At 45.7% G+C, this 19,402-nt stretch overlaps 1 protein-coding gene across 1 annotated transcript in view; it reads right to left on the reverse strand.

Moving 5' to 3' along the window:
- The window catches only part of LOC138447813 (E3 ubiquitin-protein ligase TRIM39-like), a 189,524-nt gene that overhangs the window by 93,968 nt on the left and 76,154 nt on the right, over window positions 1–19,402 (reverse strand). Inside the window, exon 3 of the mRNA XM_069604179.1 lies at window positions 16,834–17,064. Within this exon, the coding sequence (XP_069460280.1) occupies window positions 16,834–17,064 (231 nt within the window). The remainder of the gene's footprint in view (window positions 1–16,833; window positions 17,065–19,402) is intronic.

A 19,402-nucleotide genomic window follows, 5' to 3' on the forward strand; every position in this document is an offset into this window, starting at 1 on the left:
GCTTTGTTCACATGGGAACTGGCCTCTTATTACTGGGTCCAGATTCCCACTGTAATACGCCGGGGGCTTGTACCCCAACAAGGTTATTTGAGCGAGTACTGCCGTCATAACATTGCCATTCGTGTGCGAGAACAGGTAGGATTCCTCTGCATAATTAGGAATCCCAAGAACTGGAGCTGCGCAAATTGCTCTCATTAGTTCTGTGAACCACTCTTCCATCGGTTCAGTCCATTCAATTTGTTCTTTTGTTGCTCAGGCCTTCTTCAGGGCCTGGAGCAAAGGCTTGGTATATGAACTGTAATCGAAGACCCATGCCCTAACATAGTTGCACAGGCCTAGGAAGCTCTGCATTTGTTTTATTGTGAGCGGCTTAGCCGTGTTCATGATAGCTTTAGCCCTTTCTGGGGTGATCCTTTTCCCCTCATGCGAGATTAGCTGGCCTATGTACAGCACGTCTTGTTGACAATATTGTAACTTTTCCTTGTGAACCTTATATCCTTTTTCAGCCAATATAGTCAGAAGCTGGATAGAATCGCGCCTGCATTGTTCTTCAGTGGTGCTGCAGATCAGAATGTCATCCACATACTGCAAAACAGCACTGTCTACTGTAATGTTGCCTAGGTCCATTTGCAATACTCGGATGAAAATGGATGGGGACTCAGAGTACCCCTGCAACAACCTTGTGCTTTTCAGACGCATTTGTCTGAATGTGAAGGACGTCAGATCTTGTGAGTCACGGTGCAGAGGGAATGAGAAAAAAGTATTTTTCAAATCAATCACTGTGAAGTATTTCGCCTCGATCGGTATGTTACACAAGATTGTAGATGGATTAGGGACTATAGGGAACTCGGCTTCAACAATATCGTTTAATGCTCTTAAATCTTGGATTAAACACCACGACCTTCCCTTTGATTTCTTGATGGGGTAAATCACCGTATTGCATGGTGATTCTGACATCACAAGGATGCCCTGCTCCATCATGGGAGAAATTGTCTTCGCAATCCCTTCCTCTGCTTCTCTGGACATGGGATATTGTCGTGCCCTTGGTAAAATTGCTCCTGGTTTCAATTTAATTTTCACTTCTCCTGCTCCTTTCAGGAGTCCTACGTCATAGGGTCCTGTAGTCCATACTGAGACAGGCACCTGGGCCATGTCATCATCAAAGTATGCGGGGCGGATCAGCGCCAACATCATTCTCTGTGGCACTTCTCGTTTGATCATTTTGACACAAAATATGAGACTTACTTCCACCCTTGTCTCTTCTGAGTCAGGGTGTTCTTTGAACAGATCATCATCGATGACGTGATACCCTTCTTCAATGGCGATAATTGCACACCATTGTCTGCCTTCATCATCGTACCCTTCGACCATTACTACCTTTTCTCGTACTGCTGCAATATGTATCGATAAGGGAAATACTTGTCCCTCTTATTCATGCATAGGTATCATTGGTCTGAATAGAAACTCATCAGGGGTTCTCATAGTTCTATCTGCAAGGCCTAGCAGTCCCGCCATAAGCACACACACGCCATATGCGAATACTTCTGGTTCTAATGGTATAGCTCTCATGGCTATACATCCGGAGTACGCTCTGACCATTTTGCATACGTTAAAATAATGCATTCCTGGAGTGAAGCATACTATGCCCTTCTCTGTGAATGATATAGTCATGTTCAACTTTGTCATTAAATCTCGACCCAAAATGTTTACTGGGGTCTGGCGTGAATATAACAAGGGCACATTCATCTCACATTCCCCCACAGAGACTGGGAGATTGTCCGTAAAGGGAACCCTACTGCGAGCTCCTGTAAAACTTTGAGTGTCTACGGCGTGGCCGGACAATGAAAACTTGCCTACTTGTATGCACGAGCGTGTTGTGCCCGTGTCAACTAAGAAGAAATATTCTTTCCCCTCTATGACGACATTTACCCTAGGTTCCCTGTTAGGGTCTGGTGTCACCGATAGGATAGAGCACATCAGAGTTTCCCGTGAGCTGTCCTATTGTATATATAGGTTTGGTCCGTTATAAAGTTGTGGATTTCCCCCATTTCTAGGGTTGACTCCCCCTCCGGAGTTAGTGCCCTGCGACATTTGCGGTGGTGCCTGTTGGGATTGCCCCTGTGGCAAATTCCCCATGTTCGAGGGTTGAACCCCTTGCGGCGTACCTTGCTGCAAGCCTGGCGCCTCCTGCTGCACTGCGTGATTCTGTGCACCGTCTTGTTGTGGGACTGCAGGCTGATCTACCATGCCTGTTCCCGTCCCTTGGCCATTCTGCCACATGCCTTGGCTTCTGCACATGCGCGCCACATGTCCTGTCATTCCACACAGCCAGCACACCAGCGGTGGTCAGGCCATCTGTCCATCTGGCGTAGCTGGACTGCCCATCTGCGCGTTCTGAAAGCTACCTTCATTATTCTGAAAACCTCCCTGATTACGTTGAAATCCTCCCTGATTACTCTGCCATCCTCTTCCTCTAAATCCCCTACCCCTCGGGTAAAATTCTGAGCTACCCTGGTTATTCTGCAATGGTTCAGTCACTTGTTGCGCGCTTGGCTCTGCTGGGTTTGTCAGCATGGCTCCTTCGAGAGCATACTTTGAGAGGTTCTTTTGCACCAGCTTTGCTTCCTCACCTTTACGAGTTGCCTCCTTTTTTCGGTTCTTTTCTTGTAACAATCTGCAGTAGTGTGCAATTGTCAACTGTATTTCAGCCCACGGTTTAACTTCTACTCCTACCAATTTCTTGAGCTGTTTCTGCACCGGTTCTGGCAACCCATGGCACAATATGTGGTAGAATACAGGGATAGATTTCATCCAAGATTCATGCGATTCGAGTACCTAAGCGTCTTGAAAATTCTGGCTATAAATCAAGGGATCCTCTGACTCTTTCATTTTCCGAGTCACTATAGCTCCCATATCAGAAGTGTCTGGGTACAGCACTCGCAGTGCTTTCCACACTGCTGATCTACAATTATTGAATGGTGCTCCGTCATGGGTAGTGTTAGTTATGGTTACTCCAGGGTACCCAGCCCGCTTCCATACATCATCAGTTCTCTCACCCAGTATGGCGATCAGGAGACCTTTAATGTCCCCTATAGCCAACGTGACACCCCCTGTCATTTTTTCTAACTCGTGTATCCATTTCCCGGCTCCCGATGTCAGCATTGGAAGCTTGTTTTTTAAGTTCTCTCGATCCATGTGTGGTCATGGAATATATTGTGGTCTTGCGCCCCCCCCCTTTTCTAGCAGCGGGAACTGAAATGTGCAGTCTTCCTTCTCTTTCCCCATAGCTCTCCTGTCTATCGCTGGGGTAACATTCCTGCATTGCTGTCTACCTGGCAATGTCCTCAATCTTTCTACATAGGCAGGTGCTGGCTCCCCCCTCTGACAGCAGGGTATTCCCTCATGTCGGCCAGGTTACGCGGCGAACCCCGATACCCTAGGTGCGGACTCACTAGTGTCTGACCATCGTACCCCTTGGTCCCTTGAGAGCCGCTTCTCGCGTTGTCTCCCTTCTTCGTGTGTCCCGTCTTCCGTTTCCCAACCGGAGTCGGACGCTGATTGTTCTCAGTTCATGCAACTCCTTGTATCTTCTTCATTCTTACTAATTTCTAGCCTATCCAGGGACAGTCCACTCCTCCCACTACTTCGGGTGACTTCCTCAGTGTCATACAGCTGAGTGCTTTCCAAGCGCTAATCTTCCCTTTCCCCTTGGGAAATCTCTTCCAGCCCCATTTCATCGTATATTTTATCAATCGTTTCCGTGATGCTTCTGGTGTCGAAGTCATCCTCAATATTACTGAGTCATTTGCAGGAAAGAATTCTTCTATGTCTTCCCATTCTACAACAGGATTGGGTTTTTTAAATTCCTGCTCCAAATATTCCAGATCCCGTGCCCTCTGTCTGCGTTTACGCTCTATTTCCTCATCTACTTCCTTGCGCGTCCTCGCTTCTTCTCTAGCCTTATCTAGTTCCCTCATCTTTTCATTTCTACATTCCTTTGCCCTTCTAACTTCCTCGTCTTCTCTTCTCTTCACCCTCTTCTCACCTACTCTTTGCTCTTCTTCCAACCTTTGCTAATCATGTCTGTAATGGTCATAGGCTGCCTTCTGTTTGCGATCGAGCTGTTTCTCTTGCTCTTCGCAATATATTAGTTCTTGCTTCAGCCTATCCTTTCTTCTTATTCTTTCGTCCCTCATTTCCTTCTCCTTTTCTCTCTCCCTTCTTTGCGTCTCATCAGACTTCTCTCTCGGTCTCATATCATCACTTCCTTTTCCATCAAGTTTCAGCAATATTTGTCCTCCCATCTATTCATCTTTTGTGAATGCTATCTCATCTGTTCTGTCTTTACTTCCTTTCCATTTCTTTCCCTCTCTCTCCTTAACGAGAGGTGCACAACTCTGTGCCTGGTCCTTCCCTTCATCATCGCGTCTCTCCTTGACCCTCGGGACTGCGGAGGCAAGTTTAATTTCCTAGTCCTTCTCTTTGATTTCATCACTACTGTACGTAGGTGACTCATATGCGGGGTTGCTATACCCCTTGGCTGCCTTTAGTTCTATTAGCGGGTAGAGTCCCTCTGACTTACTTCCCTCAATGACTGGCTCAGGCGGGGCTGGTGGCACGGTAGGCATCTCAACCCCCTCTGTGCATACGTTTAATATCCAGTCTGCGGGTGGTTCAACAATCAACAATACAGTTCCTTTCGTTTGATATATAACAGGACACATATGACAGACATCTGACAGACTAGACATACACCAGCTGGACACACATATACCTGCCTTCTAATCAATACCCCGACATGGGGTATAAACAAAGCCCTTTTATGACATTTTTAATCGTCATAGTAGCCTAATTTTTTGTTATTATGTGGGACTATGAGTTCACGTTTCTTCTGGCCGCTGTATTAAAGTGCAGGAACAAGGCGAATCCTTACTGTTTTCTCTCGGGTGCCCTCCCGGTAACCTTACTTTTTCTCTCGGGTGTCCTCCCGGTAACCTTACTTTTTCTCTCGGGTGTCTCCCCGGTAACCTTACTTTTTCTCTCTCATACTCCAGTCATTAACCCCTTATATATATATACAGTGTTCTCTACATCTAACTATTTTCATTTTTTCTCCACCACCCTCCGTTACCTTTCCCTTACTTGTACTAATGCCTACAAGACTTTTGCCAGAGTAATGAGTTTATTGTTTCACTCACCGCTCGCATCTTTTCCTCTCTGGAACTTCGGGATCACCAGCCCCTCCGTCGTTACCGCCTCTTGCTGTCTTTTCGTCCGATCCGCTGCCCGTGGGAATGAGAAGGGTTATGCTTGGAAAGGCAGGTTCCTGCAGACCTACTGCAGATTTGATGAATTTACTTCTATCATTGTCCACGGGAAGCTTCTCAGTCTACTCAGCCGAATAGTGAAGGACTTGTGATATTGCCGAAGGCCTAGAGTTACTTCGTGCCGTCGGTTTATGGGTGTCTTAATATTAATCAATCAATAGTTGATGGTCGAACCATCCTCACGCTACCAAGTGTACAGGAGGGCAGAGCATCCTCTGACGGGTCATAGGTCATAACTCACCCTCTAGTACTTATAAGACAAGATAGCTGCACCTTGAGGAGGTTAGGGTGCAGGATTCATTTACTCCTACACACTCCGTTTACAAAAAACTGGGAAACAAATGGTAATCATCAATGGTGCGATCACCTGTCTCGCTTCAACTCCCAACTTCTTCATTCAGACAGCAACGTTTATAGGCAAAATTCGTCATCATTTGACGTGCAAAACTCATACGTTTGTCATGCAATTTCTATTGGTCGGAAAGGTAACTTAAGTATAGGTGCTATATCTGTATATGGTAACAGAGCATGCGGATTGGATAATTCTTATCGGGTGGGCGTCTACTCCCATCCCACTACATCACTCGTGATAGACATCCCTACAACTACGACGTCTTATTGGTTCTACAAGCTATAGGACCCTAGATTATTTGGTACATTGTGATTGGGTGAGATACACCCCTAGACATAAATCTCCACTTTAATTAGCAGCATGCAGAATAGACACCCAGATGCGGAGTGCCCCAAGATTCACCCTGCCTCCCTCCCATCAATCAGTACCTTTAGGGCTATGTGTCAATTAGTTGGCTGAGGATGGCCTCTAAACTGTAGTTCTTATCAGGAAATGTTATGGCATCCTCGGGTTCTGGGTGACATCAGACGTTGGTACCTCTGTGCCCTTGGCTGGTCACGTGTCTGTTTACCGTGAATCTGCTTCTTTTTCCTTCTTTTTGTATATTTGATTCTTTGTTCAGCCCAGCCACCTGCCTGGGGCCTCTTATCTCGACCTTCACTGGCTGGCAGTCATGCTCTGACGTTTTGAGTCTTCAGAGTAGCCGCTCTCCTCCCTTCCTGGAGGTGACCTCGAATTCCCAAGCATGAGTTACTTCTTGCTGATTTTCGATTCGGCTCTTCCTTTCTGGCTTTAGCTGTAATATGAATCTCGGCCTTGGTGCTCCCCTTGCAGCCTGGGCTTAGTTCTGCTTTACAAAATGGAGTCGCACTCATATAGCGTGCTTCTTTGAGGTAGAGATATAATTGGCACATGCCGCTCTATTCTTCTACTAAGCATTGCAAGCAGTGTCGTTTACATAGCTTCTTGCGTTCCAAGCCTATTTACATGCATTCAGTCATTCGCACAAATCGATCCTGGGTACGTTCTTTGTGCTTCAACGTGGTATCTTCTTATACGTTTGTCACATCATTATTATTTTACAGTTCGCCCTTGGGTACTTTATTTTGCTTGTCGTTTTATGGTTGTCTGTACGTCATGTCTAGGCTCTTATATTGTCACCAATTGCCTTCTATTAAGGCTCTGTGGGCCTCTTCGGGGACTCTCTGTAAGTAGTCTTCCTATTGTGTCATCTGCTGGTATGGTTTGTGTCAGTGGATACCTCGCAGCCCACGGTTGTCTGGTTATTGGTGCTTCAATAGGTATACACGTCCCTCTGATGGACACTGGTCAGAGCCCCACCGTCGCTCTCTGTTGATTCATTTGCTCCTTATATGTCACATATCTTGGCGAGTATGCTTCTGGCATTTTGACATATTTGGGTCCTCCTCAACACTCTGTTTTACGGTCTCAGTGTACTCTATGGCATGCAGTGACTCACTTTCAGGAGTTCCACTGCTGGGTACTCACACTTGTCCCTATCTCTGTCTTACGGTCCCAGTGTACTCTGTGGCATGCAGTGACTCACTTTCGGGAGTTCCTCTGCTGGGTTTTCACACTAGTCCCTATCCCTGTCTCACTGTGTCATTGTACTCTGTGGCATGTAGTGACTCACTTTCAGGAGTTCCTCTGCTGGGTATGCACACTAGTCTCTATCCCTGTCTCACGGTGTCAGTGTACTATGTGGCATGCAGTATCTCACTTTCAGGAGTTCCTCTGCTGGGAACTCACACTTGTCCCTATCTCTGTCTTACGGTCTCAGTGTACTCTGTGGCATGCAGTGACTCACTTTCGGGAGTTCCTCTGCTGGGTATTCACACTAGTCCCTATCCTTGTCTCACTGTGTCATTGTACTCTGTGGCATGTAGTGACTCACTTTCAGGAGTTCCTCTGCTGGGTATGCACACTAGTCTCTATCCCTGTCTCACGGTGTCAGTGTACTCTGTGGCATGCAGTATCTCACTTTCAGGAGTTCCTCTGCTGGGAACTCACACTTGTCCCTATCTCTGTCTTACGGTCTCAGTGTACTCTGTGGCCTGCAGTGACTCACTTTCAGGAGTTCCTCTGCTGGGTACTCATACTCTACGGCATGCAGTGTCTCACTTTCAGGAGTTACTCTGCTGGGTACTCAACCCCGTCCCTATCCCTGTTTTAGGGTCTCAGTGTACTCTGTGGCATGTAGTGTCTCACTTTCAGGAGTTCCTCTCCTGGGTATTCACACTAGTCCCTATACCTGTCTCACTGTGTCATTATACTCTGTGGCATGTAGTGACTCACCTTTAGGAGTTCCTCTGCTGGGTATTCACACTAGTCTCTATCCCTGTCTCACGGTGTCAGTGTACTCTGTGGCATGCAGTGACTCACTTTCAGGAGTTACTCTGCTGGGTACTCAAACCCGTCCCTATCCCTGTCTTAGGGTCTCAGTGTACTCTGTGGCATGTAGTGTCTCACGTTCAGGAGTTCCTCTCCTGGGTACTCGCATTCATTCCTTATCCCTGGATCAAGCAATAACAAAGAAACGTCCCAGAAGCTCAGGGGACGCTGAACCAAAGAAGGGGTCCTTTGTTGTTTTCTAACCTTTAAGGTCTTATAATTGTTGGTTTACTACCCTTTCTATGCAACATCCCTTCTTTTATCTAAATTGTGTTTTAGTTCTTGTTTGGAATCTCGGGGTGTCACCTGCTGCTATAAGTCAATTACAGATTTGATTGTTTGTCGACAATCCTTAGTTACGCAGCAGTCTGTCTGAGTGGCCCTTTGGGCTTGTTTTTGGTTGTAACTAATTACATTTATTTCAGATAAATGTATAGTCTCAGTTGTTTATTTCAGGTTTTTGTATTGCCAGCTGGGCCCACAGTGTCAATGGTGTTTTTCACTCACTGTGCCTGCTTTCCCAATTTGTTCTGAGAATATGTCAATATCAAATTCTTTTGACATCTTAGGCAAAGAATCTGAAGATGCACTCACATCAACTTCAACCAATACTACCGCAAGAATTCAGGGAGTAATAGACAATGTGGTTAACATTCCCAAAAGCAGAGGCCAAGGCACAAAACAAGGAGTTAATCAGCCAGATACAGTGAGAAAAGGTTAGGAGAAAGCTAAAAGGATTAAGGATTGCCGAATGAAATGGAGCATCCGACTTGCAATTGGTCTTTGCTTCTGACAAGCGAAATAGGGCGCCCATCAGAATGGATCGACAGTTCGATATAGCGACTGAAGAGCTGCATTCCCTAGAAGAAAGTGAGCGAAGATAGACATTCCCTAGAAGAAAGTGACTGAAGATAAGCAATCCCTAGAAAAAAGTGAGTGAGGAGCTGCATTCCCTAGAAGAAAGTGACTGAAGATAGGCATTCCCTAGAAGAAAGTGACTGAAGAGCAGCATTCCCTAGAAGAAAGTGACTGAAGAGCTGCATTCCGTAGAAGAAAGTGACCAAAGATAGGCATTCCCTAGAAGAAAGTGACTGAAGAGCTGCATTCCCTAGAAGAAAGTGACGGAAGAGCTGCATTCCGTAGAAGAAAGTGACCAAAGATAGGCATTCCGTAGAAGAAAGTGACCGAAGATAGGCATTCCCTAGAAGAAAGTGACCAAAGATAGGCATTCCCTAGAAGAAAGTGAACGAAGATAGGCATTCCCTAAAAGAAAGTGCCTGAAGATAGGCATTCCCTAGAATAAAGTGACTGAAGATAGGCATTCCCTAGAAGAAAGTGACTGAAGAGCTTCATTCCCTAAAAGAAAGTGACTGAAGAGCTTCATTCCCTAGAAGAAAGTGACCGAAGATAGGCATTCCCTAGAAGAAAGTGAGTGAGGAGCTACATTCCCTAGAAGAAAGTGACCGAAGATAGGCATTCCCTAGAAGAAAGTGACTGAGGAGCTGCATTCCCTAGAAGAAATTGACCAAAGATAGGCATTCCCTATAAGAAAATGACCGAAGATAAGCAATCCCTAGAAAAAAGTGACCGAAGATAGGCATTCCCTAGAAGAAAGTGAACGAAGATAGGCATTCCCTAAAAGAAAGTGAGTGAAGATAGGCATTCCCTAGAAAAAGTGACTGAAGGTAGGCATTCCCTAGAAGAAAGTGACCGAAGAGCTGCATTTCCTAAAAGAAAGTGGCAGAAGATAGGCATTCCCTACAAGAAAGTGACCAAAGATAGGAATTCCATAAAAGAAAGTCACTGGAAATAGGCATTACCTAGAAAAAAGTGACTGAAGATAGGCATTCCCAAGAAGAAAGTAACTGAAGAGTTGCATTCCCTAGAAGAAAGTGACCGAAGATAGGCATTCCCTAGAAGAAAGTGACCAAAGATAGGCATTACCTATAAAAAAGTGACTGAAGATAGGCATTCCCAAGAAGAAAGTAACTGAAGAGTTGCATTCCCTAGAAGAAAGGGACCGAAGATAGGCATTCCCTAGAAGAAAGTGACCAAAGATAGGCATTCCCTAGAAGAAAGTGACCAAAGATAGGCATTCCCTAGAAGAAAGTGAACGAAGATAGGCATTCCCTAAAAGAAAGTGAGTGAAGATAGGCATTCCCTAGAAAAAAGTGACTGAAGGTATGCATTTCCTAGAAGAAAGTGACCGAAGAGCTGCATTTCCTAAAAGAAAGTGGCAGAAGATAGGCATTCCCTACAAGAAAGTGACCAAAGATAGGAATTCCATAAAAGAAAGTCACTGGAAATAGGCATTACCTAGAAAAAAGTGACTGAAGATAGGCATTCCCAAGAAGAAAGTAACTGAAGAGTTGCATTCCCTAGAAGAAAGTGACCGAAGATAGGCATTCCCTAGAAGAAAGTGACCAAAGATAGGCATTCCCTAGAAGAAAGTGACCAAAGATAGGCATTCCCTAGAAGAAAGTATTACAAAGACTGAGAGAGCAGGAACAGTGTGCTAAAAATACCCTTGATTACCTATATCAGTCAAGCTGAAGTTAATAACGCTATTACATCACAAAGAGCAGAGAAAGCACCAGGCCCAGATGGCACCCCGATTGATTTACTGAAGGATGCCACAGAAATCTGGGTGCTGTACCCGAGGGCCGTCTTCAGTGCAATTGATGCATAAGAACAAATACACAGGTCATGGACTAAGAAAAAGGAGGGCGAGAAAAACCCGAAAACATTGTCCTATATCCCTAGGAGACATTTTCAGGAAGGGCCCCCAGATGTGTCTAGAGGAATGGCGTGTGACAAATAATGCTATTGGACATTTCCAGGCCGGGTTCCATAAAGGAATAAGTACAGGAGAGCAGGCATTCGGGCGATACCCTTTGATGCAAAAATAGTTTATTTTTAACTAAGAAAATGTGTATATGTCTTTTGTGTATTTGAAAATGGCACTTGAAGGCGTACGGTGATGTGAGTTCAAAACGCCTTAGAACATCAAAATATACAATGTACAATTATAAAAGCAATCGCCTGGTTGTATACCATACATGCTGCTTCAGTCAGATGGGGGACTGGGGCGAAACTACCAAGTGCTTTGTGGTACAGAAAGTTTTCTTGCTCCAACCCACATCTGTATTTCTGTAAATGAAATCGCACTTGAGCTCATTAATATAAATGCAGACGCTTCCACACGTGACACAGCGCTATGTTACTATTTGCCGACGATGCAAGTGGGTCGCAAACATTCATGGAAAGATTCACTAATATTTCTAAACTGAAGGGCTTAGAACTTAATATAAGAAAAACAAAAACCATGACCTGCTCAACTAAGGAAAACAGTACTAAAAAAATTATCTGTATGGATTTTTCCTGATTAATTTTCATCGAAAGTACCATTTCTGTCATTTATGTCAAATTGCCATAAAATATAAAATATAAAACAAATAAAAAATAAATGGGGAAAACATTTCATTAAAAATGAGAGCTGGACCCAACCACTGAACAACTCCCTATGCTAAAACAGTCCTCGGACAACAGGGCTGTGGTCGACTCTACAAGTCTATAAGAGTCAGGCTAGTCAGGCCGCAAACTATGGGGCCTAGCATACATGACAACAGGGCTGTGGTCGACTCTACAAGTCTGTAACAGTCAGGCTAGTCAGGCCGCAAACTATGGGGCCTAGCATACATGACAACAGGGCTGTGGTCGACTCTACAAGTCTGTAAGAGTCAGGCTAGTCAGGCCGCAAACTATGGGGTCTAGCATACATGACAACAGGGCTGTGGTCGACTCTACAAGTCTACAAGAGTCAGGCTAGTCAGGCCGCAAACTATGGGGCCTAGCATACATGACAACAGGGCTGTGGTCGACTCTACAAGTCTACAAGAGTCAGGCTAGTCAGGCCGCAAACTATGGGGCCTAGCACACATGACAACAGGGCTGTAGTCGACTCTACAAGTCTACAAGAGTCAGGCTAGTCAGCCCGCAAACTATGGGGCCTAGCACACATGACAACAGGGCTGTGGTCGACTCTACAAGTCTACAAGAGTCAGGCTAGTCAGACCGCAAACTATGGGGCCTAGCATGCATGACAACAGGGCTGTGGTCGACACTACAAGTCTACAAGAGTCAGGCTAGTCAGACCGCAAACTATGGGGCCTAGCATACATGACAACAGGGCTGTGGTCGACACTACAAGTCTATAAGAGTCAGGCTAGTCAGACCGCAAACTATGGGGCCTAGCATACATGACAACAGGGCTGTGGTCGACACTACAAGTCTATAAGAGTCAGGCTAGTCAGACCGCAAACTATGGGGCCTAGCATACATGACAACAGGGCTGTGGTCGACTCTACAAGTTTATAAGAGTCAGGCTAGTCAGGCCGCAAACTATGGGGCCTAGCATGCATGACAATAGGGCTGTGGTCAACTCTACAAGTCTTTAAGTGTCAGGCTAGTCAGGCCGAAAGCTATGGGGCTGAGCTATCGGGCCACACGAAGAGCACAAGGGTTTACGGCACAGGAAAAGAGGTTCTTAAAAAGAGTGTTGTGTTTGCCAAAATCAGCACCTAATTGTCCATCTTGGGTTCAACTGGTACGGCATTGAAAACACACTAAAAACGTAATCCGTTATTTTATTGGGTGCGCCTTTGGTCTTCCTACAGAGAGGCTCTAAGAGGTACACTGAACTCCCCAAATAGTCATTCACTTTCTTGGGTGAACCATATAAATACTATGAGCATAGTGGTTGGAGTGAGTAATTGGTGGACTACTCCAAGTATGATTGATAGTACCCAGTCACTCAGTCAAAGTACTTTATTTCAGCTAAGTGCCATAAAAGTAAACAAGGAAAACAATAATGTATCAATATACAATATTTTACAAATGTGTAGTAAAGAGAAAGGGATGCATCCAAACCGCTGTTGTATGAAGCGAAAAACATAATCAGAAAATAAAACAGGCATTGTATGTGAAATTGATTTCCTTCCACATTGGCTTACAGGCTCATTGTAGCACTTAGACCTGCGTTCTACTGGATTAGGCTATGGAGTACACCACAACAGCCTCTATCTTGGAATGTCAGAACACCTCACAAAATACTACAACGCATCCTAAATATTGCGGCAAGACTACTCCTGACACTAAACAGAAGAGACCACATCACGCCAGCCCTGAGAAGCCTACACCGGCTACCAGTTAAAAACACATTCAATTTGAAGCCCGCTGCATTGCCCACAAATCACTACACGGAGAAGGGGCCGAATATTTCTCCAAACTAAAATCAACCGCTACCAACCAGGAAGAAACCTAAGATCGAGCAACGACATCCAAATAGAAACAAAGCACTAAGAGAAAAGGAAATTTGGAGGAACGCTATTCTCCTATTTGACAGCCAAAACTATGGAACTGGGTACCAAAGGAAAAAAGAATGATGGAAGACCATCTACATTTCAGAAAACGACTGAAAATCTGGCTATTCAACTCACAGAGACAAGCATACAAATGTTCACCCCCACAACCATACTCTGGGACCAAAGCAAACATGGGACAATACGGATCAAAGAGCCAACAATAAAACAACCACACGCCCAGAGCCAAACAGAAACAAACTAATACCCCACCTCATCTTTTCTACACCTGCATACCTCTCACGTATTACACATGCTCAAAAGGGCCAGTAAAACTACACACAAAAAGCCACACAAACCACACACCCATCTCTAACCACACCACAAAAACAAACAGTAGAAAATAACAAACAGTAGAAAACAGCAAACAACTCATATACAACAAACAACCCAGATACTGAATGATACCTCTCCGGACACAACAAGCCCAGCGCATACAACCAAGCACACCCAGGAAGCTGACATGCACAGGCACCAGTTTCAACAGAAGAGCACAACATCTATCTTGTCCCTCTTCCCTCGCTAACCAACCCTAACCAACCGTACCCACATTTCTTACAGAGCCACGTGAGCGACTGGAGGCCATGCAAATGGCAGCGCTGCGTGGTATAAATCATCATAACATAACATATATAGACAGGCAGCCAGGTACATTCTTTGGCAGTTGGGTGGACTATCCCTTCCATGGTGTCCCAACGTCAAAAAGATTATTTACAAAGTTGGTCATGTGGACCTTTGTGGCTACATCCTGAATACATTAATGGCAACGTAACAGAGACAGTAAAGGCCGATTTTCATGGGAAATGCGAACGAGAGCTGCTGGTTCATATTTCTAGCTCAGCCCCCCTGAGTATCTATTGCAATTACTGACTCTTCCTCCTCTGAGCGTCCTTCCCAACAGAGGCTTCCGGCTCCCTTCGGGACCTTCTCCTCCTAGGTGATCCTCCCTCCTGATACCGCCCACAGGCTCTGGATCAGGTAGCGGCTGCCTTCCCCTGGCCACCTGGGTGGAGACTGTAGGTAGGGTCTTTGTGAGGGCATTATAGGATTCATCACACTGCTCACACACATCACTATCTCTGTCTCACTGTGTCAGTGTACTCTCGGTATCATGCAGATCCTCACCTCCAGAAGTTCTTCTGCTGGCTGTTCATGCTTCATCCCTTTACCTGTCTCACTGTATCAGTGTACACTCTGTGTCATGCAGTGTCTCACCTTCAGGAATACCTCTGCTCACACTCATCACTATCCCTCCCTCACCAGGCCAGTGTCCTCTTTGTTTCATGCAGTGTCTCACCTCCAGGAGTCCCTGTGCTTCCTGCTCACACTTCTTTTCTAAATCTATCTCACTGTGTCAGCGTACTCTCTGTGTTATGCAGCGTCCCACCTTCAAGGGTCCCTGTACTTCCTGCACACGCTTCTTCTCTTTACCTGTCTCACTGCATCAGTGCACTCTCTGTGTCACGCAGTGTCTCACCATCAGGAATCCCTCCTCTCATTGCTCACACTCATCACTAGCTCTGTCTCGCTGCATCAGTGTACTCTATGTGCCATGCAGTGTCTCACCTTCAGGAGTCCCTCTGCGTGGTACTCACACTGATCACTTTATTTATATATTGAATATTATATATGATGCGCCTATACGCAATGTGTTTCGAGGCGCAATAAGACAAGAGGGTGGGGGAACAGGGAGGACAAACAAAAAAACAATCCTACTAGGCCTTGTGACATTCAGATCATGAAGTGCAGTAGCGAGAAGTGCAGGGGGGAGAGAAGATGGGGTGGAAGTGCCAGTTGAGGCAGAAGGGCCAGTGAGAAAAATCGAGTACCAGGGGAGAGAAAAAGCGAGTGCCAGGGGAGAGAAAAAGCGAGTGCCAGGTAAGGTGAACAGAGCCAGGGGAAAGCAGGGGGTGCAGGGAAAGGATGGTCCACAAGCTAAGGGGATGGAAGGGCTACAAGGGTGCAGGCCCAGCCAGGCTAGTGCAGGGGGAGGGGCCCGGAAAGGCAAGTGCTGGTTGGGGGGGGGGGGGTCAGGAGGGTCAGGGGAGATCAAGTGCAGGGGTAGACTGGACTAGGGGGTCCTGGTCCCCTGTAAGACTCTGAAAGAACCAAGTAGCCAGTCAAGAGGCAGACACAGACATTAGCAGGGGAGGGGGAGAGCGAAAGAAGAAGAGAAAAGGAAGGCCTTGAGAAGCTTCCGGAACTTAAGGAGATCCGGCTCAAGTCTGAGAGGGGCAGGGATGCCATTGCAGAGGGAGGCCACTACGGAGGAGAGAGATCTACCCCCACTCTCTGCTTGGAAACACATCTGATCTGCAGAGAGTTAGAGCTAGACAACCGAAGGGCTCTAGCAGGGAGGTATTAAGGGAGAGAGAGTTTGATGTAGCAGGGGCCCAGGGCGCAGAAAGCCTTGTGGATGATGCAGAGGGTCTTGAACTTGATCCTTGCAGCCACCGGGAGCCAGTGGAGAGATTTTAGGGCTGTAGAGCTGCGGTCCCTGGGCTTGAGGCCAAGGATAAGTTATGCAGTCCTGTTCTGGATTAGTTGAATGAGGTGAAGGTAGGCGTTACCGACGAAGTATGTGTTATAAACTATATGTTATAAAAGCTATGTATTGCTAATGTATAAGAGTCAGTCATGTTTATACAATGTGAAATTATACCCATTAAACCTACTATAATCATGACCTAAAACCTTACTTTGTTTTCTTCTCTCCCTTGTCCTTCACATATTATTATATATTTGTTTGCATTGATCTTCTTATATGTCATATTGTTTTATAAGGCTTGCTTGTTTGCTATTTGTATGTGTTTTCCTTTCCATCGATGTTGGACCGTTGCCCACCTTGTACTGCAACAACTTCTTTGAATGTATTTCGTTGATGCAAACAATTATATATTGGTGTTACTTGCCTTGAAAAAGCCCACGAAGGGCGAAACTGATGTCCATGCAGTAGGCAAAACCATGCTATTATAGTGGCATACAATGTATCGTAATAATGGATATATAGGATGCCACCTACTAACTTCCACATGATTTTAATGTGAATATTTTAAAGATACAGCTACTCGGATAACAGGGGGTATTTGGTGACAGTTTATGAATACAATAAACCAACTGACCTTAAGCTAATGGATCTATAACCCATTTTGTCCTTTGGAGCACTTTCACATGGGTGTATTTTGATTGCTTCTATGTGATTAGTTATAGCATTTTGGTTGAATGCTATTCACCTAGCAGTTGCAGCTCCATGTATGCATTATAGAATTCCTTTTATTCACAGATAGGCGCGGCTTACTGGTCCTACAACCACTACTCTCACCTTCAGAAGTTCCTCCGCTGGCTGCTCACATGTCTTCTCTATCTCAGTTATCAGGGCACTAAGAGATGAGATCTGCTGCGATAACTTGGCTATGTTTCCATTTTCAGCCGTAGCAATTCTCCCCTCCATTTCCTCTAGTCGCCCCAGTATCACCTGCTCGTGGTCCTTCAGGAGTTGACGCATTCCTTCAAACTCAGCCATGGTTTTCTGCTTCTCAGCTCCCAGCTTGTCCTGCCAGGGGTAATGAAAACTCAAGTCACTTATTGTGGAGTTTCCCAAAAATATGCAACATTGACTAGATGATTACTTCTGCGAAACATGGCAGTACGACACCGTCACCTCCCTCCAAGGATGTAATTTAGGGACAAGCAGGTGGAGCTGGAGTTCAAAGACCATGGGCCTCATTACGGATCCGGCGGTAACCGTGCCGATGATACCGGCGGGTTGGTGCCAGACCCGTAATGATTTACCGATGTCTGACTTCCCAGTAACACCAGGGGATTACAACCCTGGCGGACCGGAAAGTCAGGCGCCGGTAAATTCTCCATTCCCATAGAGTCGCATAGGACTATATAGGAGTGGGGACCACGGAAGCTTCCGTGAAAACTCTGCAGGTACTGTTCCGCCCGGCAGGTCTGATCTGCCGGGCGAGACAGCACCCGCCTGCAGACCTGTAATTTGCCGGATTGGAAACAACGGTGCCAGTAAACTTACCGGTACTGTTGTTTCGAGGGACCATTAGTACATGGAACCCCTGTGATTCATACATATATTGAGGTTTGTTTGCCTAGGACCAGCCCTACAGATAAGGGGTGTATCAGCCATTTTTATTTTTACTCCCTATAAATAGGCAAAAACTTCCAAAAAATGTAAATAGGGAGTACAAATACTCCCAATAAACAATGGGAAATGGACCCATATGTGCTTGTTCCCCTGCTTTCCCCCAAACAGTTCAATGGATGTGTTTGGACCATTAGTTCATGTACTACCACCCGAGCAAATGACTGTAATATGGAAGAGGTCAAATGTATCTTTATAATATGCATGAATAACTTGGTGCAAAGAAGCATTTCTAACAAAAACATTTCTGTTTTACAATTGAACATAGGTTTACTTGTTTATAAAATACTCCCATTGGGAACAAGACTCATGTTTTTACTCCCCAGAAAATCATTGTACTCCCAACTTTAACAAAATAGGGAGTGAAATGCTCCCACTTCAAAATCTTATCTGGGGCACTGTCTAGGACACTGTGATTCACGCCCATTTGTATTTTGTTTGTCCAGGACCCTGAGAGTCTGTGGCCCTGCTGGTCTATCACTGCATCCTCTGCCCACTCCCCATGCCCCGACCAATCCTACCCTCTCTCCTCTCTACTCTGACCCTCTCCCTCACCCATGGTCATATCCGCCCCACTCCTTTCTTCCCACTTTCTCTATTCACCTCCCCCATCTACCCAGCGCCATCCCCTCTCAAACACACTCAGGCACCCCCTGTTCCCATCCAACCCACGCCATCCTCATCTACCGAAGCTGTCTTGCTTCATCTACTCTTCTTTCTAACACCCCTACATGTGTGACCTTCAACCTCACCCTGGGTCTCGGAAATGCCCGATCCTTCTCCAATAAATACCCCTTTTGTCACCTGAAACTCTCAGTGATAGCTATCACATGTTGTTGGATTTCCCCCATAACACTGCTGCCCTTTCAGCCCTTCACACCGGCTTTGCTTCTTTCACCCAGTACCCTCTTGTGATGTTGATCTTATAAATCACACGTTCAACACCCCTTTCCTTCACTAATTCCCCACCCTCTTTCTTTTAGCACATCTCGCCCCAACTTTTGCAGCGACCTTTCTCAGTATCATCTTATCTATGACCTGTCGGACACCCTCACACTATTTTTCTCTGATCTTGACCTTTTACTCGAAACTCTCTGTGCTGCTGTCTCTGTCGTCACAATGGGCAACTTTGACCTCTCCTGGATGCTCAAAGCTTCTTAGTTTCAACTATACTCCACACTCTCTGCCAACCCACTAAACAACTCACACAGCCTTCCAAACCACACACAAGGAGATTATCTTCATCTCATGTTATTATCTTCCACATTGGTCCCCTCTGCTCTCACTGTTGACTGTTCCACATCTGACCACACACTCATTAAATTCACGGTTACCCTTCTTGCCCCACTCTCCCATACCGTCCCCTATCCATCATCAAAAGTAAATTCAAATGCAGCTCCATGATCCCCTACCTAACAGACATTAAGACATCCCTCCAAGCTCTCTTTCCTCCTCTCACCCACTGTGTAGAACTTACCGTCACTGAATTAAATGCTTCACTGCCACCCCTTTAATGATCACCACCATCATTCTATCCTACCATTACCCCCAACCGTGGATCTCTCCGAACATCCATCTGATAAGGACAAGCATGCAACACAGTTTATGCCGCCAGCACCACAACAGATCCCAAACTCTCCTGGTACACTACAAGGACTTGTTGATAAACCTGAGCACCGCCCTTGACTTGGCCAAATCTTGTTATTGATCTGATCTATTTACTGTGTTT

The sequence above is a fragment of the Ambystoma mexicanum genome, chromosome 3q, assembly GCF_040938575.1.
Source record: "Ambystoma mexicanum isolate Mex_15411 chromosome 3q, UKY_AmexF1_1, whole genome shotgun sequence".
Classification (NCBI taxonomy): domain Eukaryota; kingdom Metazoa; phylum Chordata; class Amphibia; order Caudata; family Ambystomatidae; genus Ambystoma; species Ambystoma mexicanum.